The sequence below is a fragment of the Schistocerca gregaria genome, chromosome 5, assembly GCF_023897955.1.
Source record: "Schistocerca gregaria isolate iqSchGreg1 chromosome 5, iqSchGreg1.2, whole genome shotgun sequence".
Taxonomy (NCBI): domain Eukaryota; kingdom Metazoa; phylum Arthropoda; class Insecta; order Orthoptera; family Acrididae; genus Schistocerca; species Schistocerca gregaria.
In genome coordinates this window covers 278,809,061-278,837,038 of record NC_064924.1, presented here as the reverse complement: position 1 = coordinate 278,837,038, position 27,978 = coordinate 278,809,061, and the positions used below count along the sequence as shown (strand labels likewise).

The window sequence follows — 27,978 nt, the reverse complement described above, 5'->3', positions numbered from 1 at the left end:
ATACAAAATGAACATATTTTTGAAAATTTTATTTTTTTAAATAATGGACGTCGAGGGAGGGAGACTGAGAGATGGGGGGGGGGGTTTGCCACTATCTTAGTATTGCCCCAGTTTGGAAATATCATTGATCCGAGGCTGATAGGCAGAGCAGTCCGAGTTATAGTGGGGAAGTGTGTAGTCTCCGCGTGACCCGTGTTTACATTTAGTGATTTTGCTGTTTCCTCTTCATTTACTGCTCTCACGTCAAATGAAAACAAATTGTATTTCTGTGGCTGGGAGCTATCAAGTGAATTAAAATACCTTCACATAATTACAGAAGGCTAATATACATTATGAGTTTCAGATTTTATTTTATTTCCACTTTTCTGACAGCCACGCATTAATCGCCTTGTAGAACAACGAAGTTATTTTTGTCTGTTTGCTAAAGAAATTTGGCTTTTATTAATCTTTTACGCTGAGGCAGTCAACATGTCTGAAACAAAGTGTTTAGTTCCACATTACTGGCAAATTTCAACTGCTCGCTGCATTTCAAGTGCACATTTTCATCTTCTAGCACGTGTGGCATTAGGCCAAAATAAAGAATCAAAAATGAGTTAATACATTACTGGTACTCCAAGAAAATTTACATCCCAAAACCCACACCGAAAAGCTTAATATCAGGTCAAGGCCTACTTCATTGGGAATGTGGACATACAAATGTACTCTTTAAGTATGCACTTTAAATGTGCCATTTTAGTATGGTTCACAACATTCTGATGCTCTTGGAGTATCCTCTGATGTCTTTTTTCTCTTATGACATAATGTAAGACTTTTTTTTTTGTGTGTGTGTGTGTGGGGGGGTTGTTGATGAAAAACACACTATTTCAAAAATACACCAAATCCACAGTTTTGGAGACGTGGCAATGAAATTTTGTACCATGCTTTACATGAAAGTAACACATTTACAAATAAAATCCTTTGATTATGTATATTCAACTTTTTTCTTGAATGAAATTTGAAGTTTTATTTTCAGAAAATAATGTATGTTTCTTTTGCTCAGTAAATATTCAAGAGATTTCTACAAAACTTTCTCTGTTTCATCTCATTATATGTTGTAAGCTTGCCTCAAGAGCTTTTTGGAATAGGTTAAATGGAGAATTTTCATAATATTTTAATTATAATTCCATAAGTACAATGTTAAATTCATGCAAAATTCCAAGCACTTTGCCCCATTTCTCAGCTTGCAATCAGAATTTTAAAAGTTGTTCTCGAGACAATGTTTATTAGGTTTACAGAAATGTGTGTCCAAAATTTCATAATTCGAGCACCCATAGAATATGAGGAAAAGCTACATAAACTTTAAAAAACAAACTTTTCAGAAAACACAATTTAAAGTTCAACCTAACTTTTTTCCTTATATCACTTCTTCAGAAGCCACCACATTTGTATTCCGGATAATCTTCCCCTTCAAGACTTCTCTTCTGGTTTCTTGTTGTCTGTCTTCTTTCCTTTATCATGCCTTCAACTGACTTTTCGGCTGCAGAGACGTGCTGTAAATCTATTTTTCTCAGGATGTCTTCAGTAAAATTTCCTATCTTGAAGCTCATTCTTTCTGATACCTTCATCCTCCCAACATTCCCATAATTAAATACAGTAACTGCATCATAATTTGCAATTCTGACAACTGTAGCAGATGCAAATGTGTTTTTAGGGCATTGTTTCCATTTGAGTGAATTTAGAGACTCAGTTGGATTTTGGGTTTTGCCATGAACACACTTTTTGAGAAGTGCAGGATCGGCCAGAAACTTTTAAGTGGGCTTCAAAAGATCCAGGAAACAATTTGGGAGCCTCTCCTTGTGAATATAGGGGTTGTTATCCCTCTGAGCTTGTAGATATTTACACCAGCTAATGTGGCACAGATTATGAATAGGGTGTTCATCTGTTGACAACATATGGAAATATATAGCCCATACTGCACGTTTCATGTCATTTACACACCTTGCCATAATAAACTTGAAGAGAGTCTATCATCATCTTTGTGAGTCTGTTGTGTCCACCAATGCCCTTTCCATCTTCCAACTTTTTGCCCTTCATGTCACTGACAAGTTTCCTCAATCTTGATCCCATTCTCTTCTAGATGTGACCTACGCATTGAAGTTTCTCAACTAAAAGTTCTCCATAAGGTTTACTCTCATTCATAGACTTGAATGCACTGGAGCCACCATCCCCAAGGTATTTCACATATCTGACACCACGTTCCTTGACAGATCTCTTAAAAAATAATTTGCATACCAGCTCCTTCCATTCCACCACTAGCACCAGAAAATGTTTTGCTGCAGTTATGTCCTTTTACATCTTCTTCACATTCTCCACTAAGTGCACAGTTATGGCGGAATTTCCTCATAACTTGAACATCTGGTACCTTCCCTGTGTCAATACTTATAACACAACAAGATCTGCTCTAACATGACCAAAATCGTTCTCATCTAACGGGTCATTGTCTACAATAACTTCTACTGTAGCTGCTATCATACTGTCCTCACACACATCAGAAATTATGTTTTCCAGTGCAATTTATTTGTGGAAATGTCAGACATGGCGCTGGCATATTCATTATTTTACACAATAAATTTTCCCCTTCCCTCCCAACTCCAATGCACCTCAGTCCATAGGTAAACCTCATATTAGCTTCATAGTACCAGTTTCTACATTTAGAAGTTTTGAATGAGCTATCAGCATTGCATTTTTTGTACACAATATGCAGATTGGCTGCCAAGCCTACTCCCTTACCGTCATCTATAATCTGAATGTTATCACTACCACACATCTTACAAACACAAGAAAATATCACTGCTGCAGTCAATAATTCAAGGTCAATTAATCTAAATCCAGTGTACCGAGATTCATCACTGTAGTACGCATCATTCACCTCACCAATTTTTCACTTGGAGCTGCTTGGAGATGAGTTCATATTTTCAGAAGATGTTCTTACTTTGAACGTAGCTTCATTGCTAGTTTGTTGTCGTTTCTCACGTCTTCCATTCACTAACTTATTCAAATGCAGTTTATCCGGTTTTTTATACACTTTTTGTGATCATGGCGTAACTGAATGAAGAAAGAATTGAACAATTGTGTAAATCTCAGTCAGTATCACAAGGCAAAAGAAGAATTGGTTCGTCACAAACTGTGCAGCTAGTTTGTTATTGATTATAAGATATGGAACAGAGTCAAAGATGATCTATAAAACAAAAGAGTATGTACCACAGCCTTCTACATGTATCCTACACATGTTTTGTTGAAAGTAATACGCAGAATCGTTGTTCACTGAACTGGTATTGAAGTGCTGCTTCAAAATATGGGCATAGAGGAAGGCCGCATCACACTTTTAATTAATTTTCAGGTAATTCGGATGCGATTTCAACATTGAAACTCTGGGAACTTATTGTCCACGAATTGCACTAATAAATAAAAAATTAACCAAAAATGGACATTTTTGGTCATGTTCATCAACGTTCCCCCTTAATGTTTCACGCGTACAAAGATACGAGCTTCCTGCATCATAGCAGCTGCCAAAGCGCAGTAGTGCCTGTTATCTGGCGCTCTCTGACAACTACTAAAACGAAGCTATTTCTAACAGGTCACGGGAAAATATTGCGAATGGTGGTTTGAAAAGCGTTACTTTCAAAGTAAATTTCCTTTTACGCAAGTTGAACTATGTGCGAGAATGTACGATGAATTTCTTAAAACACAGAGCGTTTGATGACGAGCCATTAAGAAGTGTTTCGAGCCCAGATCAGACATTCATGTCGTCATTATGAGCAAATTGAGGTAGTGCTATGGGAAGCTCTCTCTCCTCTGCAGTAGCTAATTTATTTGTGGAAAACTTGGAGGACAAGTCACTGGACTCTGCAAAAAAAATTTACTGGCACATTTGTGTGATAGATCTTTAAGTGTAACAAGTGCAAAGAATATCAACATTATAGTGAAAGCTTAGCTTCTCTTACAGCTTATTAACCTTAGAGAGTGAAAGCTTTTCTTTTCTTGTAGGAACACTATGTATATTAATTTAAAACATTAACTTTTCCTGTTTGTGTTTCCACACTACTTAACAGTGATGCTGTTATTAGCTGACTGCATCATGTGTCCTATGGTCTGCATATCTGCTGTCACTGGCTGGCGGGATCACATTACATGAGCTATGACTGGCTTACAAAAGCACATCGCAATCTCGATTACAATGGTTCGAAAAGCAACATGCGGTGTTTGGTGGAATTCGAATTTATACTTTCGTAATATGAAAATGTGCAGCATACGTGTTCCCAAAAGGAGATTTCTTCCCCTAGCTTCGTTTTCTAAAGTGCTGGGAAATTCTACGCCCGTGCATTAAAACATAACCATTCAAAGGATTGACAAGTTTTAAAGTTCTGAGGGAAAATATACTGTCACTTAATAACATGGAGAAAGTGTGTTTTCATCCATGAGAAACTGTATTTTTAACTGTGAAATCCGGGAAACATTCGGTAATTGTTTTTCCTTGTCCGCGTATACACCCTGTAATACAAATACTAGAATTGTTAATAAACACTTTAAAAAATTTCTCGAGAGAGATGATTGCACAATACAGTGCTTTGTGAATAGCACAGTGATAAGCAAAGTTACATTTAGTATGTAACAACAGTACTTTTCAAAGTTAATGACAACTGGAACAAGAAGAAAATTAAATTTATTTATTTGAACTTACTCCTTTGAGTTTGCCTCCAGACTTCTCCTCCTGAGATCCTCCAAAGACACATTGTTTGTCTGCTCCCACATTTGTTTCTCCTTTTCAAATTCTCGTCTTTTCTCCTCAAGTTCTTTCACTTGCTGTTCATAAGTTTTCCTCATTTGTTCATGCCGACGCTGAAGCTACAGAAACAAAGTTGATCTTGTAATATTATTTTTATTAAAATGATAAAAATACATATATCAATAACAAGAAGCAACTATGTGGTCATTTCTAACGAAATACTAAATAAATATTGAATGTCTAAGTAGTTGGAAGTGGTTCCAATCACGATTTGTCTAAAATTAAAATGAAACATTTACTGGGTAAAAACACAAGAAGATTACAGAAATTAATAAAAGAGATTGCAAGTTCCATAAGAATGCAAATAATAATTTAGGAGTATACCTAATAGCAGAGTCATTCAGTCGTTACCTTCACTCCTAAATTATTTAAAATTCGTCACAAACAGATTTACCAAAGGAATAAATCGAAGAATATCAATACAGAAGGAACAACAACAACAAGAACAACAAGTTAGCTGGAAATAAAAATATACTGGAATCAAGAAAGTGGAAAAGCAGTAAAAGAAATATCAGGAATAGCTGGAAAGTTCTGGAAACACTGAACATTATGTGCAATTAAAACAACAAAGAAAAGAAACATCTTTGATAACATAGAAAATCAAAATTTTATCTGAAAATTCACAAATTGTTAAAATGCAAGAATACTTAAAAATTATTCCAGAGATTTTTGTCAGACTTTCAACAATAAATATTGAAAATTGTGAAATACTTGCAAAATAGTTTGATGAACTGTTAAACTGCCCAGATCCAACTCATAAATTAGGATTTTCAGATTTTTGTGAGAAGGAAGAGGAAGATATGCTACCAAACAATACAGAAATCATAAAAATAATTTAAACTCTCAAAAACAAGAAAATCTGTCGAAAGATTCCACAACAGCTACAATCACTTCTGTAATGGTCATAAACAATGATTATAACCTGCAAATAGTTTCTGAAGAAACACAGAAAAAGTTGCCCTAATAGATACACTTCATAAGAAAGGCGACTTGCAGATAAAGTCTCAAAAGTAAAGTTTGTGGATGAAATGAAGAGTGTGTCATGTATCACCATTTAAACTCTGAAGACAGAAACTATGTGCTTAAGTAAATAGCCTGCCATTTGCAGTTTATTTTGCTGTGCTATCTGAATAATCCAACAGATGCAGAAATAAAAGTCAGTCAGTAGAGCAGCTTTAAAAATCTCTGCTGTCAAAAACATATAAAATGCCCTAACATATTTAGACGGATCGACAGTGGTCAAATAGAAAAGGTAAGATAGCTCAAGCATTTATGAGAGGGAATTAAAAAAAAGGGGGGGGAGGGGGGGCACTTGGAAAATCTGCCCTAGAACAACAAAAAATATTTATAATACAAAGTCCACATCAAGAACTACAGTATTCCAACATGGCAGTGAAATCAGAATGCACCTACACAAGTACTGATTTATAAATTAGATCAACTGTAAATATCGGAGAGCAGAATGTTGACAAAAATTGTAGGTTCAGTAAGAAGCACAGAGACTGGGAAATTAACCTGTCAATTGGGCATGCCTACGTATAAAGTGCGCCAATCACAAATGACATTGTCTTGTACCATTCCACTGTTATTTTATAATCGTGAGCCCATACCTATTCTTTCATTATTGCTTCAGGTAGCACCTCAATAAGTTGTGTTGTCATATGTAAACAGTGGGGTAGGTGAGAAAAAATTTATGATCTTTGCAAGAAAATGACCCCGATTCTGAGCTAGCAGCACACTCTCACAAAGACGCAGTTATGTATGGTGTAATTAGCACACAAATAAGCGGTTGGCATGGATCTGATGTACTGCACCTTTTAATGCTTTGAGCCCCTGCTGTAGGGTAACAATTGTGTGTGGCAACAGAGTTATATAATGAAAAGTTTATTTTATTATTGTTTAATGTAACAATGATTTAGCTCACATTATATAAGTTTTTTTTTTTTTTTGTAGATGTAATGTACGTTTATTTTATCATAGCTTAGTTAAATTTAAACTGTGATTTTGCTCATTCATATTAATTTTGCTAACATAAAGACAGCTATACTTTATGTGTGTTCAAATTGCGTCGCACATCTGCTTGTGTTATGAAAAATGGCATGCCCAGGAAAAAAACAGAAACTATTATGACAGAAAGAAGGATGACTGTTTTGGGCATTTCAACAGGATGAATAACAATATAAAAGCAAAGAAGCAGCAAAAAGATATAATCAGAAGGAAGGTATTAAATTAAGATGGATCGCAAGGTAGAAGTATTAAGAGAACTGGTTTTGACAGGTCTGGAAAGAAAAACCATGTTTAAGAGATTAAAGATGATTGGAGAAACAAAAAAGAAGGAACTGAAATTCTCATGTGGTCCCCAGTTGGCCAAAATGGAAAAGCAGCTGCAATATTAAAAATCTGAGAAATTACTACTACATGATTATATTTCATTCACTGTGGCTGCTGAGAAAGAATTACAACACAATTACACACTGGAATTACGCCATTCACATATGCGGAATGCCTGCAGGTAAGTGAAGTGGATGAATTGGCAATTTTCACACTATCTATGCATTATCTGAACAAATGAAACTAAGACTGTTTCTACAAATAACTCAGCTCTCCTTTTTTTCTTTAAGATTTCATAAATGATCAAACATGAAGCAGATTCACTTTGTAAAAATATAAACTATGTGAGAACCAAACATGTGAGCTTCATAGCAACCAAGCTACCCTGACTCAACTGAACGTGACACAGACATCTAAATCATAGAAAAATATTACTCTAGTTAGACAATGCCATCTCACATTATTCTATTAATACTTTGATTGCAACACACACACACACACACACACACAAAACTATTTTTTTTCTTTCTTCCCCCCTCCCCCTCCCCCCCCCCCCCCCCCCCCTCTCCTCATTCTGGCCTTTGGATCAGCACTAAAAGAGCTCCGACTTCTTGGTTGTTGTTGGATGATTGCTGCGATGTTCAATCTGAAGATTAATTTGACAGAGCTCTCCACTCATGTGTATCCTGTACAAGTCTGTCTCTGGCTGTGTTAGTGTTGCACTCTACATCCAACTGAACCTTCTTACTGTTATCAAACCTTGCTTTCTCTTTACTATTTTACCCACACAGTTTTCTCCATTGCTAAACTAACTGTGCCTTGGTACTACAGGATGTGTCATATCAACTTATCCCTTCTTTTAGTCAAGCTGTGCAAGAAATTTGAGCCCCCCCCCCCCCCCCCAATATGATTCAGCACCACCACCTCATTAGTTACTTGATTTTTCTGTAGCAGCATATTTTAAAAAAGTATCCATTCTCTTCTCATCTGTAAAGTTTATCATTCACATTTCACTTCAGACAAGTACTTGCAAGGTATGTTTCCTAACACAAATTTGTAGTTTTTGTGAACTTCTTTTTCTTTCCGGAAGTATTTTCTTATTGTTATTAGTTTATATTTTCTATCCTCCTAACTTTTTGCATACAGACAAGCAGATTAAAGTGCCTGCTTATGGAATATGGGGAGGTGTGCGGGACCAAGACTGAATTCGTCTCTCAGATTAGTGACAAGGGCAAGTGTGCTGGGCAGCCTGGATGTGGTTTTTAGATGGTTTCCCACACCCACTTAGGTAAGCACTAGGTGGGTTGCCTCGCCCCTCTGAGACACAATTTGCAAGCACTTTGGAGAACCACATGCCACTGGCGCCACTGGCTGGATAGAGGACACAGGAAAAGAAGTGAAGAATTCTATCACTTATGGTATTATTATGGTGTCCAAATGGCAAAACTCATCGACTGATTTTAGTGTCTCATTTCTTAATCTAATTGCCCTAGCATCACTAACTTAATTCCAAGTATATTTTTTTAAAGTCACTATTCATTCATATCAACAGATCTTCCAAGTCCTTTGCTCTCTGAGGGAAATATAATCACTGGCAAACTCCAAAGTTCTTATATTTTCTCCTTGTACTTTACTTCCCTTTCCAAGTTTATGCTCTGCATGCTTCATTTCTTGTTCATCTCTTTAGCTTACTTTACTACTAACTCAATGACAAATTAACTAACTTGGTGGATAGCCTACAAGTGTGTCTCGCTCCCTTCTTAATTACGTCCTCCATTTCCTGTCTTGTGACTCTTGGAACAGCAAACTGGTTGGTGTATAAATTGTATATGACATTTCACTCCTTTTACTTTATCACTGATAATTTACAGTAGGCAATGTGCACTGTGCTTCTATGGTCTAGACATTTATACACATTTATAGTTGCAATACAATCGTATGTTCTCATTATACAAGTCTAAACAGATTATTTACTAGTTGTTATTTTTTGTGTTGTGCTTTGAAAAGTGGAAAAGCAAAGAGACATTTAATCCATTTTTTACAAAATAATTTTCTTTGAAGACAATCTTTTGGGTATACAGCAAGTGACAAACTGGTAACAGCCAACGCTTGCTTAATAGTGCAGCTGAGCTAGCATAGAAGTCCACCACAGCTAAGCGATGATAAATCTCAAAACTTCAACATGTGAAAAACCTGTACTCATTCACTCTGGACTGTTATGTTAATCAACCTCACCTGGGGCGACGAATAAGGGATGAAGATGTTATGCACTTATTAACCCATTCACTGCTATGGAGGAGTTAACGTGTCATGATCCATCGCTCCCCAGGTCTGAGAATGTGTTTAAATGAGGCTTCAGGGCTAGCCTTAAGCACTATTCACGTGTTTATGCATCCCATTCTGCAGACCCCTCTCACTGCTGCAGACAAGTTACTTTCATATCTCAGTGAATAAAAATGTTTTGAGTATTTATAATACAGCATATGTGCCTTCTTACATACTATCATTTGCTTAAAGCTTCATTTTGATGTCCTGAACCATTTATGAAACGTGGCAATTGTTATGACCACAGGATTCCCAATGCACAGGGACAGAATTAGGCATTCCGTACACAACTCTCTGCCAAACATAAAAAACAAAAAACCCCAGGTAGCAATATCAACAATGTAGGAGATGATAGCATACTTTATGGTAAATAGCAATCTAAGCTGCTGGCAGGCACAATTAAAAGACACTTACACGTAAGCCTTTGACCACAATCTTCGTTGGAAAAAGAGAAACACACACCATTCATTCACACGATCTAGAACATCTCGCAATACATGACTGCCAACTACGGCAGCTCAGGCCAGAATCACGTGCACGAGGTGGGATTGCTTGTGTGAATGAATAGTGTTTGTTTCTCTTTTCCTGATGAAGGCTGAGGCGAAAAGCTTATGTGTAAGTCTCTTTTAATTGTGCCTGTCTGCAACTTCTCGTGTTATCTTTATGGTAAGCAGCGATCTATCTTTCCCTACATTGTAAATATAAGAAACAGTATCTTGAGAATGAAATCAGTTCTCATTCTGATCTCAATTTTAAATAAATTTTCAATATCTTATCTACATTTCATACACGGCAATGTATGGGCTAAAATTAACCATTTTTTCATCAAATAGTTTTCTTAAAATGGGATGATAAGTATTTCGTAGTCGCAAGAATGCCATCTCTCACCACAGGTAGCAGCATTTGGCAAGCTGTACAGTGACTGTAAAACCATGCTCAGCAAGGAACGCAGAGACCACATCTGTAAAGAGTTAATTTTATAAGCTGCTACTTTTGTTTATAACTTCAAAACTTTCGAGATTCCATTTGTATCAGCTATTGAAACTACATCTCCTATTTGCAGGAACTTGCGGCGTGTTCTGTATATCAGTGGTAATTGCCACTGGCACTGTGGGTACAAGGCTACTCCCACCTCTCAACAAACGTAGCAACAACACACAGTTATAAACATAAAAGGATTTATTTTGGAAACTCAGAAGCAAGAACAGAGTAGATAAATGAGCATATGAGAACCAGGTACGTTAAACATCTGATTGGCGTCTAGCAATTGTGAAACAGGTGAACTGATTTAAATAAAATGTGACTGAACAAAACGAAAAATCTCCCCCCCCCCCCCTTTCCCGCACACACAGATTTACAGAGGAAGCAATGCTTCACAACTAGACAGTCATTACATTCTCTTAACGTGCGCCTGTTGCGAGCTTACAGGTGTATTACATGCAGCAAGGTGGAATGCAGGGATGAGTTGGTCTTACCATCACATGGAGACTTTGTTCACATGTCATTACTTATCAGTCATTCTTGACTGAAACATGCAGCCTGCATGAGCCCTTGAGAAAGTAATGCAAGAAACACACATATCAGCAGCATCACAACAAAGACCGAATAACTACGGGTGAGCAAAAGAGTGTAATAACTAATGATATGTATGCTGTGTCAGTCACACATATTAAATCAATCAGCTGCTTATAACCGAGTGAGAGTGTACAACCAGCTTTATAGTCTTTGCTCAAAATCTTTCACTGAATGTTTCTTTGAACACTTGGCATCGGTTACCAACACAAACCATTATCACATATACCAATGGTAAGCTTCGCCTTTGTTATCAGGACATTGCAATGTAGTGCGAGAGACTGCAGAAGCAACTGGGTGCTGTCAGGAAACTTCGTATCCTTCCACCTAACTGCTCATTCTGGCATTGTTCTACAAGAAAGACCTGCAAGCTGGCAGTCCCTGATTTCTTCAATAAATTATATTTAATCAACTAAAGACGTTATAGTCTGGCTACAAGACACACAGGTAATAATAAACACAACACTTTATTACTTCAGGAATATTGGTACAGGAAAATAATTGCCACAGACTGGCTGCTCTGCTAGTCTGACACATATAGGCTGAATGTAGAGATACGACTGACAGCAAAGCCGCCTGGACTTGATTCTATAAGCCATTGGCTGGCCAGTAGGGTGTACTACGGAGAGGCAGCATGTGCATCCTAGAACAGAGACCTTGCAACTGCTGTGGCGCATCGTACAGCCACGAGCCCGGATTGCAGGTGTGGTATCTTATGCAGGACACTACATGTTGCCAATCTCAATCTCTATGGGATGCTAGCAATGTACGGGGCAATTTAAGGAGTCTACTAGATGTTCTGAATTGTACAATTATGTGTAATTAACTGATTTAAGTTGGATACTTAATTAATAAGACCATTCCTTTATCAAACAGTGGAAACTCCAGGTAGAAATATCAGCAATGTAGGAAAAGATAAGATTGTTACTTACCGTAAAGATAGCACCCTAAGTTGCAGACAAGCATAATTAAAAGACACTTAAGCATTAGCTTTCGGACCAAAGCCTTTGTTAGAAAAAGAGAAACTCAAACCATTCATTCCCACAAGCTAGCACACCTCACACACACATGACCACCAACTCTGGCAACTCGGCACAGTGCTGGTATTGTAGCCCGATCTGTCGAAGCTGGCAGTCGTGTGTGTGAGGTGTGCTAGCTTGTGTGAATGAATGGTTTGAGTTTATCTTTTTCTGAAGATGGCTGTGGCTGAAAGCTTATGTTCAAGTATCTTAATTGTGCCTGTCTGCTACTTAGCATGTTATTTTTACGGTAAGTAGCTATCTGTATTTTCCTACATTGTTAGTATTTGTTCCTCCATGTTACATTACAATCCTACTTATTATAGAGAGGTGTCAGCACACTAAAGATCTGAAGACAGTTGCAGTGTGCCGACGCACATATCAGATGCAATGTGCAACAGAAGAATTAATCGGCTGTGATAGCAAAACTACAACTTTTCTTGTCACACCCCTGGATAAGCATTACATCCTTTCGACTCCTCCCACAGTAACCTGCTACCAACCACCACAACATGCTATCAGGCATGATTATAGTCTCAACCAAGCTACTCTGCCTCTCCATCATTAACCATGAGAGTAGCTTTAAGTAAAACTGTTATCATGTACCTTACGAATACCATAGTCCAGCCTCTCTGCTCGTTAAACATATGTAAACAAAAGAACAGCAATTGATGATAACTTATTAACAAATCAAGTGAGTTTGAACTGTATGAAGATCCTTTGTCCTCAAACCTTCGTTTAATCAAATTTTGATAATTATTATTCATTTGGTTATCTGGCTAGCTATCACTATCAATTTCAAAACTTGTGGTACATTATGAAGCAACATCTGGTTGATGGGGAGAACAGGCAAGACAAATCTTTTGCTTGTTGAGTGGGTTGTGGGCTGGCTGGGTCAGGTGCTCCCTGCACCAGTTGTTGTTGTTGTTATTGTTATTGTCGTTGTTGTTGTTTTTGTTGCAGTTGCTCAGGAGTCATGGATGAGCACAATCATGGATGGATTCTTCATACATTTTAGGTTTACTACAATTTAATATTTCCATTTAATATTTGCTATAATTTGAGGCTCATCTGCACCAGGATCACATAGAACACATACACTTATTGTGGAATGCCTTATTTTGAATAAATTAGCATACTGCTCAATACAATTATTTGCTGTTAAGGTGCAGTTTTTGATAGTTGCTTCTCAATAATAAAAACACAAGTTAGTTATCTTATTCACGACTTTTTATCTTTAGTCCTCTTAGCCCAGATCAGAACCATTCCTGAAAGAATACCCAACCAAAATTATTAATTGAGTAAGGTACATGCTATTGAATTTAACAGTTGACCAGTCTACAGATTAATGGTATTGGACAAGCATAGTATAAGTGTGTCTTAACAGACCTCTATCACCCAGTGACACCATAACTGGAAAGAGCAGCTACATACAGTAAGTCCACAATGGTACAAAAAAATTGTTGAGATTATGTGCCAAAGTGAAGGACTGTTAGTAGTTTCAAATGTTGGGTGTATTCCAGAATCACTTCAGTCATGCCAGTTGTGAACAACTTTTTAAGCACCTTCTCCTGTAACTATCAGGTCCAGTTAGTGAGGTTTGATTTCTGTCCTTGTCATCACTTTCTCATGCTTCAGATTCTTAATCTAACAATACTGACAGTCTTCAATAATCTCACTCCATCCAATTATGCATCAAATTATCTTCCACTACTTAAAGAAAGATGTCCCCAATGTCACCACAATTTACCAACTGCTCAAACAAGTATGTAATTGCACTTTAACTAAAATAGCTGTACTAGATGTTACAACCAACAAAAGAAGGAATTCCTCACTAAGTGTACAGTAATCGGTGTGATCCTGGCACAAAGGAATCAGATAGTAGTAAATAACAGCATGAAATTCCAGCAGAGTCACTGAGTGTTGAAGAGGGCGATTACAATTTACAAAAGATGTTTGTATTTATATACATTTTCCATTATACTGAAAATCATTTGTGCATTTATCTTCAGGAATGAAATGAGTGCATCACATAATTAGTATCAACTTTTAACAACCAACAATATAAAAAGGCATCCTGATGGAGACCAAAAAGAGTAAGGGAAATGGAAGAATGAAGACAGTGATTGTGTGGTATCAGAAAGGTAGTAGCAACACATACCTCTGCTTCTGAGTCCTTAAGTTTCTGCTTCTTTTCTTTTACTTTCATTTCAAACACTTGTTCCATCTCTATTTCCATCTTCTTCATTTTTGCTTCATGTTCTCGTTTTTCTTCTTCCATCTGAGCTAGTGGATTCCTGTACAAATATCAGAGAAATAAAATATTTATAAACTGTTAAAGATAAATAAAAATTATAGAGCATGAGCAAAGAAATAATAATTTTGTAATTTCATCTGAGTGCACGTATTTCTTATTGGGAGCAGCAATATCTGATTATCCATTTACACTCTTACTACTTTTCACAGTCAAATGTTCAAATGGCTTAAAATAACTGCATTAATGTTCACATTTGAAATAAAAATACAGTACAATCAATCAATACAAATGGCAGAAGGTTTTTGGCAAGGATGCAAAGGAGTGCTAAAGATTTATGCCGCCTTCTAAAAGTGGCACATGACCAATTAACATATTCAAGTTAAGAGAGCTGGGTCAGTAACTGAAGTATAAAATCAAATTAATGGCACAAGAGCCTATATTTTTAATGAACCTCGCACAACACCATTTTATGCCCATGGAGGAGTTAGAAGATAGTCAAAGTAGGAACTGAAGCCTAATTGAAATATTGAATTTCACAAATATTTTTCAGATTGACAGAGAAGTAACACAAATGCATAATAACAAATAATTAGTCTAAATGTGGTGATATAAGTATATCAAACCAATAAAGTATTTTGATGATGATATTCTTTGTATTTTATCATCACATAAAATCCACAAGATTCCTAAAAGACGGGTCAAGTGGCCAAATAAATGAACAAAGCAAAGGCATAATGTTCTGAAGTTGCTTTCATGTTACTGAAATATTATGTTACCTCCTCAAAACATTCTGCTGTACTTTGCTCATAGTTGGATTTTATCTGTGCTATTGTCAGATGCACACTTTTTCTGATGTACCAAGATATTTTCCACTTAATTAAAATAAAATGTTAGTTGGCATGTATCACATTTCCAAACTAATCTCTAAAAAGAAGAGTGCTGGCTTATTCTGCATATTTTTTAACTTGCTCTATTATGTAACTACCTTCTACGACAACACATTGAAAGTAAATAAGGTATTTATTCAGCAGAAGTGAGCAGTACGAAGATTGTGTGAAGCAGATAACCACACATCTTGCAGACACCTCCCTAAGGGCCTTGCAATTCTTATGCTCAGTTCCCAGTAGATTTACTTCTTCACAGTTTTGGTTGGTGATAATTAAAAGTAACTAGTCACACTTCGACAGTAATTTGTACGAATGCAAGCCAAGACACAAAAATAATTTTCATATTGTCTTATCTCCGTATTTAGGATTCAAAGTGGAGTAATGTTTTCTACTACTGAGCTCTTCCATATGCACCCATCCAAAACAAAATAAATAATTTAAAGTCTCGTCTATTAGAAACTCGCCATGTAATTATATGTCTGGTTATCTACACTCAATAGCATAAGTTCTCATTAACTACATGGAAAGCAACGATGTTCATTGTAAAGCTGCAAGACAAGTAATAATGTTGAAGATACAAAAAAATGTGTGCACAGTGTCTGATCTGTTGTATATGGCCAACACAACAGGCACCACTATGTGAAACAGCAGTTGTTAATTGTGTGAATTGAGAGAAACCAACGACATCAGTCGCATTTGGGCTTCTGAAATAAATCCAAAGACAAGCGAAAGTTTGTGCTCGACCTGGACTCGGACCCAGATTTCCTGTTTAACATAGGCAGTTGCCTTGACTGCCTCAGCTATCCTGGCATGCTTCTCATACAACCCACATTCCCATCCTGTTGTACACAAGTAGCCTCCCTGTCCATTCTCCTCCTGCTGGCGACTCACCCGATTCCTACATCAGTTTGGATGTAACATGCATCCGCACTGAAATAACTGTATGAGGTATCACGCATGCAGACATGAAGATACACAAACATGCCATGGGCATAAACCGCAAGTATACAAAATACACTACTATATGGCCCAGTGTTGTGCATGCACAAATCATTGCTCCAACTCTCAGAGATTCACAGGGGTGCCTTACACAGAGAGCATCCCAGGGTGCCCCGGGAGCTACAACACCAAGAACCGCTTCTTAGCTTTTGGCAGGATCAACGTATAGATTTTTTTTTCTTCTAGTGGGAGAGGGGGGGGTGTAAGAGTCCTTTATCTGTAATAATAAAAAGTCATATCACCAACAAATTTTGCAGTTTCATAAACACCAAATCTACACTATACATAAATAGCTTCAATGATCCACCTTCTGAAGTCCACACGTCCTCAACACTAAAGGCATTGCACAATAGAAATAAGACATACAAATATCCTTATTAAAAACTTCACCAACATTAGAAGTACAGTAAGTTATGACATCATGGTAATGAAGACTTTCGAGGCCAACAATACTGTCAGTGTCTCCACAGTGAACAATAGCTGTGGTAAGCCATTCAGTGCCATGACTAAAGGCCACTGACAATACTGAAATCATTACTGGGATCAAGGAGAAAAACAAAGTGAAGGTGAAAGGAATTGCTCCCCAAGTTGTTTTTCAGATCCTTGCATTTTTGCAGGTGGTAGTTTGAATTTTTCTCTCATAAAGGATTATAAATTTAGCCTTGGTACTGGATGGCCTACCAAGGCTATTGTTCACAGTGGAGGTATTGAGAAAGTATTGGTGGCCTTGAAAGTTTTAATAACCATGCTGTAATAACTTATAGATTAGTGAGGCCTCCTCAGACTTCAGGAAGAATATAATAATTCCAATCCCAAAGAAAGCAGGTGCTGACAGATGTGAAAATTACCGAACTATCAGTTTAATAAGCCACGGCTGCAAAATACTAACGCGAATTTTTTACAGACGAATGGAAAAACTGGTAGATGCAGTCCTCGGGGAGGATCAGTTTGGATTCCGTCGAAATGTTGGAACACGTGAGGCAATACTGACCTTACGACTTATCTTAGAAGAAAGATTAAGAAAAGGCAAACCTACGTTTCTAGCATTTGTAGACTTAGAGAAAGCTTTTGACAATGTTGATTGGAATACTCTTTTTCAAATTCTAAAGGTGGCAGGGGTAAAATACAGGGAGCGAAAGGCTATTTATAATTTGTACAGAAACCAGATGGCAGTAATAAGAGTCGAGGGGCATGAAAGGGAAGCAGTGGTTGGGAAAGGAGTGAGACAGGGTTGTAGCCTCTCCCCGATGTTATTCAATCTGTATATTGAGCAAACAGTAAAGGAAACAAAAGAAAAATTTGGAGTAGGTATTAAAATTCATGGAGACGAAGTAAAAACTTTGAGGTTCGCCGATGACATTGTAATTCTGTCAGAGACGGCAAAGGACTTGGAAGTGCAGTTGAACGGAATGGACAGTGTCTTGAAAGGAGGATATAAGATGAACATTAACAAAAGCAAAACGAGGATAATGGAATGTAGTCAAATTAAATCGGGTGATGCTGAGGGAATTAGATTAGGAAATGAGACACTTAAAGTAGTAAAGGAGTTTTGCTATTTAGGAAGTAAAATAACTGATGATGGTCGAAGTAGAGAGGATATAAAATGTAGACTGGCAATGGCAAGGAAAGCGTTTCTGAAGAAGAGAAATTTGTTAACATCGAATATAGATTTATGTATCAAGAAGTCGTTTCTGAAAGTATTTGTTTGGAGTGTAGCCCTGTATGGAAGTGAAACATGGACGATAACTAGTTTGGACAAGAAGAGAATAGAAGCTTTCGAAATGTGGTGCTACAGAAGAATACTGAAGATAAGGTGGATAGATCACGTAACTAATGAGGAGGTATTGAATAGGATTGGGGAGAAGAGAAGTTTGTGGCACAACTTGACTAGAAGAAGGGATCGGTTGGTAGGACATGTTTTGAGGCACCAAGGGATCACAAATTTAGCATTGGAGGGCAGTGTGGAGGGTAAAAATCGTAGAGGGAGACCGAGAGATGAGTACACTAAGCAGATTCAGAAGGATGTAGGATGCAGTAGGTACTGGGAGATGAAGCAGCTTGCACAGGATAGAGTAGCATGGAGAGCTGCATCAAACCAGTCTCAGGACTGAAGACAACAACAACAACAATAATTATAGGGATACCAGTAAGTGTTATTTTAATTCTAGTATGCCACTTGATGCCTGGACTTGCAATCATCACAAGGTTGGCGAGTCGGAGACGATATATGTATTGAGTAATGGTGGTGATGTACATGTATAAGTGTGTGTATCTTCATGTTTATGAGCACAATGGCTTTTGCAATTATTTCAGTGCAGATTAATGTTATGTCTCAACTCCTGTGGGTATTGGTGTGAGCTGCCAGTAGGAGAAGAATGGTCAAACTTGCTACTTGCGTATGACAGCATGGGAATTTGGTTGGGATGAGAAGCATGCGAGGATAGGCGATGTCAAGGCAACTGCTCAGATTAAGCAGAAAATCTAGATTACAGTCCCAGTCCGCCACAAATTTTCACCTGCCTTTGAATTTATTTCAAAGCCCAAACGCCACTGATTTCATCAGCTGAAGTAATAGTGTATTGTGTAGAAGTCCCTGCAGTTATAAATTTTCTCTGAAAAATATCAGTGTTTTCATGTAAAAATAAGCTACCAGCAGCTATTTAATTAAGCTGGAAAAATAACTTGACTTTTTCCACATCCCTGAATGTTCTTCCCTTTGACTAGATCTACAGAACATGATAAATGTATTGGTTCAATATTCCTTTCAACAATAACTATTGATGGTGGCAGCAAAATGTAGAGAATAATCAGTATTTACAGTAACAGCTCGATAAAAATGCTGTAGGACTGAACAGCAATGACCTGTCGTCACAAAACTGTTGTGCTGTAGCCTTCCCAACTTACTGATTATATTGTTTGTGTTTCGTTATCACCTCCAATAAAAGCACTTGGACAATTTCACAACAGACAATTTGAAACTGCTCTGTAGATATGACAGACAAAATTACACTTGAAACAGCATTAAGTTCATGATGAGCACGAAAACAATTTACCAATTGAAGACAATGTTTGACTAGGAGTCTGTTCATTTTTCTGCATTTTTCATGACAACATTCTGTCAAGACCACAATTTTAATTTCTTTAATAACTAGTTTTGTATATTGCCATGAACAGATTTCTGTTAAAACTTGAAATGGAAATAAAACATTAGACACAAGCTACATTAAAAAAAAGGCTACTGTATACGTACAGTACAACATACCACCTTGACAAGTGTTTCTTTGGATGTGTTGTATCCAGTCAGAAGTTACAACATACAACTGCTGTGTGACACATAGCAACTACGTTTTTTAAAAAACAGGTAGCTGTCTCTCCTAGGCAGCATTGTTGATAAGATGACATGATTATCCTTATCATATTGTTAAAAATAAGTGTGTGGTAGTAGTAATATCATTACAATAGATAACAATGAATATTAAAATAAATGTATCATAATTTTTTGTACTCTGATTATGTGTGCATAGCAGTGCATTTCTGGCAAGAAAAACTTTCAACCATATGTGCAGCAAATGGATGAAGTTATACATAAAAACATCAAATTGCACCATATAAATTAATAAGGAAAAAGAAGTTAAAAGTGATATATAGAACTATTGAAGATCAGTGTGCAAATTAGCTGTTGGCAAATGCTCTCCCTGGAGCCTGTCCAATGCCTTGCAGTTGTCTTCAAAGTTGTTCACTTGTGATACTGCTAGAGCCGCACTGCTGTCCACTTACACTAGAAAGTTTCTGAATACATCAACAAGCAATACATATGGCTGTATATTTTCATCTCCTGTATATTTTCACCCAACAACTATTCTTTGGCACCTTATGTAAGATCTCTAGCTTTTTTTTGAAGTCACCCACTGCATGCTTTTCAGCCTCACGCTGGTTCTTCTTGGATGTCTGCTCCTTAAAGAAAACTCCAGAAATCCTTCCTATCTTATCAATATTTTACTTGCCAGTATCTCTGCATGTACCCCAATTCACTCCACACGCAAATTTGAAAAACTATGTTTGTTAAAAATACTGTGCAATCTTGTAATATTATGCCATGTTGTTATGACATAGCAATAGACATCTTACTGCTTTGAGTAATACTGTTTTAATTTCTTTTCCCCATTTAGTTTAATTTTAATATATATTTTACTGACATCTTCTTTGTAACCATTAGCTTTTGCCACTATTGTAACAGTGACTGGACCTTCTGAACATTGTCTACTTACAAAGATAGTTTCAGCATTATTTTCACCATTGCTGTGAAGTACGCCAATTTATATCTTTTAGGATAGCAAGCTCTCCTGTTAATAATTGTATCATATTTGTTATCTTCCTAACCTGAAATTAAGTATCCCATCTTTTTTTATTAACAAGTGATCCAGAAAGTTTATGCCTTCTACTTCATCAAATTCTAATAAAGGCAGAAAACATAAATTTTGGATTTTTAGGAAGCCAACAGGTATGGATTCAATAATTAAAGGGGCCTTGCCATCCTAAAAGATAAAAATCAGCGTACTTCAGAGGAATGTTCAACAGGATGCCGAAATTAACGATCGATGAAGACAAAATTGGGAGGGAGCTAATTACTGTTGTAAAAGACCCAAAAGCTAAAGGTCACAAAGAAATCGACAACATAAAAATATATAACAAAATTAAATGGAAACAAAAAGTAAACAGTGTTAGTCAAAGCTGTAAGAAATGTTGCTGTGTCATATGACATCACCACACAGTGCTTTAAAAAAATCTCAGGTGAAGACAAGTTTTCAAATTAGAAGTACTACTACTGACTCAACATTACACTACAAGGTCAGAAGTAATAGAAATGTGCTTTTAGAATCCGTGGTGCTTATGGATTTAGCTGTAGAGACTGTGACAAGCGTTATGTTAGCCAGACGAGAAGAAATTCTGCTCTTTGCTTTAAGGAATATACTTACAGAAACAACAAGAGCAATTTCTGTTTTCACTTCTGCACTTTGAGGCTGAAAAGTTTGCAGCAGGTGACATCCAAAACAACCTAGATATCTTACAGAAGGTACCAAGGAAATCGACATCCACATCCATGGAAATATACAACAACCACTTACAGACAAAACTAATTTAATCATAACAGTTATATATATTATTAAACGACCCTGTTCATGATACTGATTGGCAATTTTATGCAGCCCTTGAGTGGAAGATTCTGGGAGCGGATGCTTGCAATAAGACTTGTAGCACATTGCCTGCAGAGACAAGCCCTGCCTTCTTTCTCCAGAGCAGCCAGCTTATAGTGTATAAAAGAAAGAAACATGTAATGGATTAATGCATTACAGAAATAACATAAAAGTTTACAGTGAGTCACCAGTAGGACCAGATACATTTTCTTCAATCATTTTTGCAAATAAGCCTAACATTCACCACACGTAACACCTTAAACAGATCATCACTATACTTACAACAGCTGCTTATTGTTAAGGCACAAAATACTGTTGCTTAGATAATGTTGGCAATGAGTGTAAACATTCTGGGGCAGCACAAAGTCAGTAGACTTCCATCACTCACAGAGGGGCCAGTACATCATTCACAGTCCCAATTGTAAGCTACCTATCAAATGGATTCCAGGGCAAACAAAAATTTGATTTTCAATATCTCACGGAATTATTGACAGAATTTAAAAATTTAAAACCCTGCCATAAGCTACTCATTAAGAGGTATAATCTCCTATCAAAAGTTTAACGTATGTCTTGAGGCACCGCAGCTCGCTGCATGCAAATACCCAGATTATATTCAACCAGTATTTGAAAACAAGAGCACTTAAGTCAATTACAAAAGAACTTTAAACAATTTTCTAGGTATGGTAGCGTGCCATGTTATAAAAAAAAACTATTACTGGTGGAACAAATGTTTCAGCCACAGTTACAGAGGTCTCCTCCTACATCTACTAGTGTGTTTCTACTGTGCAGAATTGCTGTATCTTGTCGTGACTGCTAGCACGGCATGACATTACATTATGATTGGACACATGCGGCACAAAGAGTGGGAACTTTATTGTAATAGGTTACTGTCGTAGACAGATGGGGGATCTGCTGCTCAATTTTTCAAACCTTTACAAAACTGCCTCTCACTGATAACCTCCAAAATGACGGATGGCAAAAGCTTTATCCCCTCATACATTTTTTGTACTTGTGCAGTGAAACTGCTGAATCAGGCATGAATTTTAATGAATTACTTCTTTACTGTTAACTGTACTTGCAACATATTTTGCTGACAGTATTCGCATATACCGCTGAATGTACTGGCAAAATTATACAACAGTACAACACAGCTCAGGAGATATGACATCATAAACACTGATATCCAGGAAAAACTACCTTTTTCATACAAATGAGCACAATTATGCAGACTATATGATGTGCTCATCGATTCTGCCCACTGTCAATTGCGACAGGCAAATATATTGACACACAGCTCGAGGCTTGAGGGCGTGAGCCATGCCATGAAGTATAAAGTTCGAAGTGAGACTTTATGGATGGGGAGAGGCAGCTGTAGCAAACCGAGGGCACACTGTGACGGCCAGCTTTGGGAGCAGTGTTGTCTACACACCCGTGGCAGAGGCCAGCCTAAGGAGAGGCAGGTGACCGCTATCAACGGAAGCATATGCGGCAGATCAATGATGTCTGTTGGTGCAGGGCTCCTGGCTGTGGTACTGGGTTTGGTGCCAAGCTGTGGTAAAGGCTGTGGTCAGGCTTTGAGTACACCTTATCTATTGAATTACAGTGAGAATTCCCAAACTTTACAAAAAAGTTCCCTTATTTTCCCCCAGGTCACCATAAGCTTGCACGGTGTTTAAGACTTAAATCTGGTTTTGGGCCGTGAAGGGGAGGGAGGTGCGATGCTGAGGGTGCGCCCTGTTTTCCCACACTTAAGTTAGTGTTGAAACTTTGAAAGGTGCTGCTGTGTACGGAATGTCTTTCATTAAGATGGGATTGTGGCAAATAGGCACTTTCTGTCTGTTAAAGTGCTCTCTGTGATTTGCTCAGCTCCTGAAATTATCCTGTACTGTGTGGGGATGCATTAACAATTGGAAAAGGTGATGTAAAATGGTGCCTTTCATTGCATGCAAGCCAACGAAGTTTGATGTGCCATATATGAATATCGCTTGGCTAATATAGTGTTACATTTCTGGTAAAGACCGGATTTAATTGTTTCTTTCCCTGGTCAGTTACACCCATCTGCTTCTAAACAGTAATTGTTTATTCAGAGACTCTTAATGCCAGTTGTTCTTTGGCATTCTCTCAATAATATCATGCCTGGTATTGTGTAAGTAAGCTGGCTGCTAATCAATAATAGTCACTTGTTTAATTCTGCATTATTTTGCTTGTAAAAATTTAATCTAACTGTTTCTTTTACTGGTCAGTTGCAGCTGCCTATGGATAAAGAATATTTGCTGCCTATGGATAAAGAATATTTGCTTATTAGCTGGTAGTTAATAATGGCCACTTGCTTAAGGCTGTGCTAGTTGCTTTAAATATTAAACTTAACTGTTTAATTAGTCAAAAAATGTAAAATCCAGGATGGACTACCACAGATAGATTGCTAACCAAGTAAGCTTTCATCCTGAACTAGGACAGCATGCACAGGCACGTTCATGCAGATGCAACTCGCACATATACGACCACTGTCTGTGGCTGCTGAGGCCAGATTGTGAGAAGCAGTCTGGATGGAGGGGGTAAGGAGGAGGCTAGGGTGTGTAGGGGTTGGAATGGCAGGGTAGGGGTGGGGAACAATAAAGTGCAGCTTGTGGGAACATACAGGGACAAGGTGGAGAGAGGGTAGGAGAGAAGTAAAAAGACTGTGGGTGTGCTGGTGGAATAGAAGGCTGTCTAGTGTTGCAGTGGGAACAGGGAAGCGGAAAGGGAAAGACAGTGACTAACAAAGTTTGAAGCCAGTAGGGTTATGGAAAAGTATGATAAACTGCAGGGAGTACGACAATTGGCACCCGCATGGCACCATCCTCTGCCAAACTGTTCATGAGCTATCTAGAGGAATCCTTCCTAGCCACTCAGTATCCTAAACCCATCACCTGGTTCAGATCCATAGATGACATCTTCATGATATGGATCAAGGGTGAGGACACCCTAGCCACATTCTTCTAGAACCACAACACCTTCCCCATTCGATTCAGCTGGTCCTCCTCAACCCACTAAGTCACCTTCCTCAATGTTGACCTCCACCTTAAAGATTGCTACATGAGTACTTCCTTCCATAGCAAACCTGCCAACCATCAGCAATACCTAGCCTTTAACTGCTGCCACCCATTCCATACCAAGAGGTCCCTCCCATACACCCTAGCCACCTGTAGCTGTTGCATCTGTAGTGAAGAGCTGTCCCACTAGAAATATATCAAAAATGTCACTGATGCCTTCAGAGTCCATAATTACTCTCCCAACCTTATGAAGTAACAGATCTCTGACACCTTGTCTGCCCAGTAACCCACAACTTCACAAAGTCCCATTGTCCAGCCACAGAGAAGTGTTCTCCTCATGACTCAATGCTACCCAGGACAAGGGCAACTGAATCACATTCTCCGCCAGGGTTTCAACTAACTCTTCTCATGCCCTGAAATGAGGCATGTCCTACCCACTATCCTTCCCACAGCGGTATTCCACTGCCCACCGAACCCACGCAATATCCTCGTCCATCCCTACACAACCCCTGCTTCCAACTGCTTGCCTCATCGTTTTTATCACTGTAATAGATCTAGATACAAGACCTGTTCCATACATCCAACTGCCGCCACCCACTCCATTCCAGTCACACGCATCACCTATCGCCTTAAAGGCTGGTCTATCTGTGAAACCAGTCATGTGATCTACAAGCTAAGCTGCAACCACTGTGCAGCACTCTATATGGGCATGACAACCAACAAGCTGTGCGTGTCCACGAATGGTCACCAACAAACTGTGGCCAAGCAACAGATGGATCACCCAGTTGCTGAGCATTCTGCCCAACACAATGATCTTCATTTCAATGATTGCTTCACAGTGTGTGCTATCCAATTCCTTCCTTCTGAACAATGGCTTTTCTGAACTGCACAGGTTTGAACTTACCCTGCAATATATCCTACATTCCCTGGGCTCAACCTTCATTAGTCATTGTCCTTCAGCTACTTACTCCCTTCCTTATTCCCACTCTAGCACTACACAGCTGCCTAGTCCACGAACACACACACAATGTTTTTACTTTTCTCCTTTTCTGTCACCCCCCGCCCCCCCCCCCCCCAAGCTCTCCACACCCATACTCTGTCTAAGCTCCTGACTGCGCCTAGCTGCCCTACCTGTGGCCAGACGTGGGGACTTCGTGAGGTTGTGGGTTACTGGAGAGACAAGGCACCAGATATCCATTTCTCTATAAGGTTGGGAGAGTAATTATGGACTCTGAAGACCTCAGTGACATTTTTGATATATTTCTAGTGGGACTGCTCATCACTACAGATGCAACAGCTACAGGTGAGTAGGAAACCTTGTAGCATTAAGTAAGCAGCCATAAGTGACCAGTTAAACACAATATTATAAAAAGGATAGCTTGCTTATACATGGGAGTTAGCAACTTTAAAGAATCACAAATTTACTAGTTTTGATGTGTTCAGAAACATACTTGTGTAAGTGGATGACAAGGACCTGCTGCCAGACTCTGGGGCCTAGTATTGAAACTGTGGCCAATGTCACAAACATGTGGTGCATATCTGGCAACATCACAACTAAATAGATTTAAAGACAATAGCACGACATGGGTAGCCTCCAGGGAGAGCGTTTGCCAACAGGGAATTTGCTTACTGATGTTTAATGAGTTTATGTATGGTTTTTCACTTATATAGTGGACATTAATGATTTGATGTTTATCTTGATCCACTTTCTGCACATGTCAAATGTTTTTGACAGAAACTCACTGCTGCATACATATAGTGTAAGTGCAGCAGACTACTTTAACATATGACATATTATATACTTTAATGCTATTACAATAACTGCACACTAGTTTCAACCATGCGCTAAGGACAATCGTGAATTTACCACCAACACATCCTAGGAGTGGCAGCTACTTACTTTTTTAAATATGCATCTGCTACCTGTTACACAGCACTTGTGTGTAGTATGTACATCTGACTGAATACAAAATATCCAAAGAAACACGAGTAAAGATTATTGTCCTAATAGTTTGTGTCTAATGTTCTGCTTTCATTTCATGTTTTGATAGAATTTGTTGATGGCAATGGCTAAAAGAAATTAAAGAAATCAAAATTGTGACCTTGGTGAAACATTGAAATAAAAAGTGAAAACAATCGATCTCCTAGACAATTGGTGTTGCATGAAATGTCACTTCAGCACAGTTTCTCTGTGGTGATTCCACCTGCAGATCACACAAATAAAACTGAAAATTTCTTCATAAATGTCAGAGAAAAGACACCAACCAACTCCTCATGGAGACATTAAGTGTCGTACTAGGGGATCTGTGTGTTCAACTTGATGTGAATGTATGTTTGTTGTAACTAAACTAGTTTGTGTGATAATTTTGCAATTATCAGTGGGCTTTTATTCTTTTCCTCTGTTTCCCTCACACATTACAACATTCATTCATGTTTCATTTTGTCATACAACATTGGCTCTGATTTACTAATTGACTAGTTTGGAAATTTCATCACTACATGTGAAAACATAGCTAACCAGTCCACTGTAATTGTGCAACTGCACCATTGCTGGTCTAGGGATCACATCTTTCAGTTATTGCACTACGAACTTAACTAGTACTTACCGTATCACTGACAATCACATTCATTCAATGATGTATTTTGTTAAAGATTTTCAAAAGTAATGCCAACATTGCAGCAGTATGATTAACTTATTTTCATACATAATGTAGGCAGTCACCAGGTAAACTGGGACTGACATGACATATCGTATGAAGAAATATACCATGCAATAATGTTGTAATATGTAGAGGAAAGAAAGGGGTATAGAATAAAAGCCCACGGATGATGATGAAATTGTCATCAAAACTGATTTGAATGTAACAAATGAAGTGAGAGTGTCAAGGTGGACTTCAAAATTATTTTTTTTTTCTCTCTACAGATACTGACCAATCAGTAAAGGAGAAAATTTCCAATGTTACTTGGGATATAAAAGTATAAGGATGTGAAAATCATCCCATTTCTCTGTGAAGTACCTTCTTTCTGCTCTATCACAAATCTCCTATCCATGACTGAATAGCATAATTCCTCTAAAATCACTTGCTATAGTCTACCTTATCTCAACATTTCTGGTGTAGTCCATTTACTTACTTTTACTATATACCATGTACTACTATTAAGAACAATTACAAGCATTTTTGGTGCTTCAATAGATATTTGCAACTTCATTTTCTCACTTCGTACATGGAGTTAGCCCAAACAAGTACTGTTCATCACAAGTTCTGTGCAATGTCAAGTATTTTTCAAAGTGGAATATTATAAGCCCATTTGACAGAGGGGTCACATTTTGGTTTGTTACAATATTCAGTTTAACAATATCTGCTAACATGGATAGGAAACCATTAAGACAACCAGTACTCCAGCAACAATTAAGTTGTGTTGCAGAGACAAAGTGTGGCGTAGATCTATCATTGGCTTTGGGCAAATGGACAGTGAAAGTATGCAGACATACGTTTGCCAATATGATTAGTCCTAAAACACACTGGATACAGCTT

General features: G+C 37.9%; 1 protein-coding gene across 5 annotated transcripts in view; it reads right to left on the bottom strand.

Moving 5' to 3' along the window:
- LOC126272954 (septin-7) overlaps positions 1–27,978 on the bottom strand; it is a 429,014-nt gene that overhangs the window by 20,242 nt on the left and 380,794 nt on the right. For all 5 annotated transcript variants that reach the window (XR_007549279.1, XM_049976271.1, XM_049976270.1 and 2 more), the window contains exons 7-8: positions 14,234–14,369; positions 4,721–4,884 (exon numbers count right to left, since the gene is read on the bottom strand). Coding sequence is in view for 4 of the 5 variants with exons in the window: in XM_049976271.1 (XP_049832228.1) it covers positions 4,721–4,884; positions 14,234–14,369 (300 nt within the window). In the remaining variant the exon portion in view is untranslated. The remainder of the gene's footprint in view (positions 1–4,720; positions 4,885–14,233; positions 14,370–27,978) is intronic.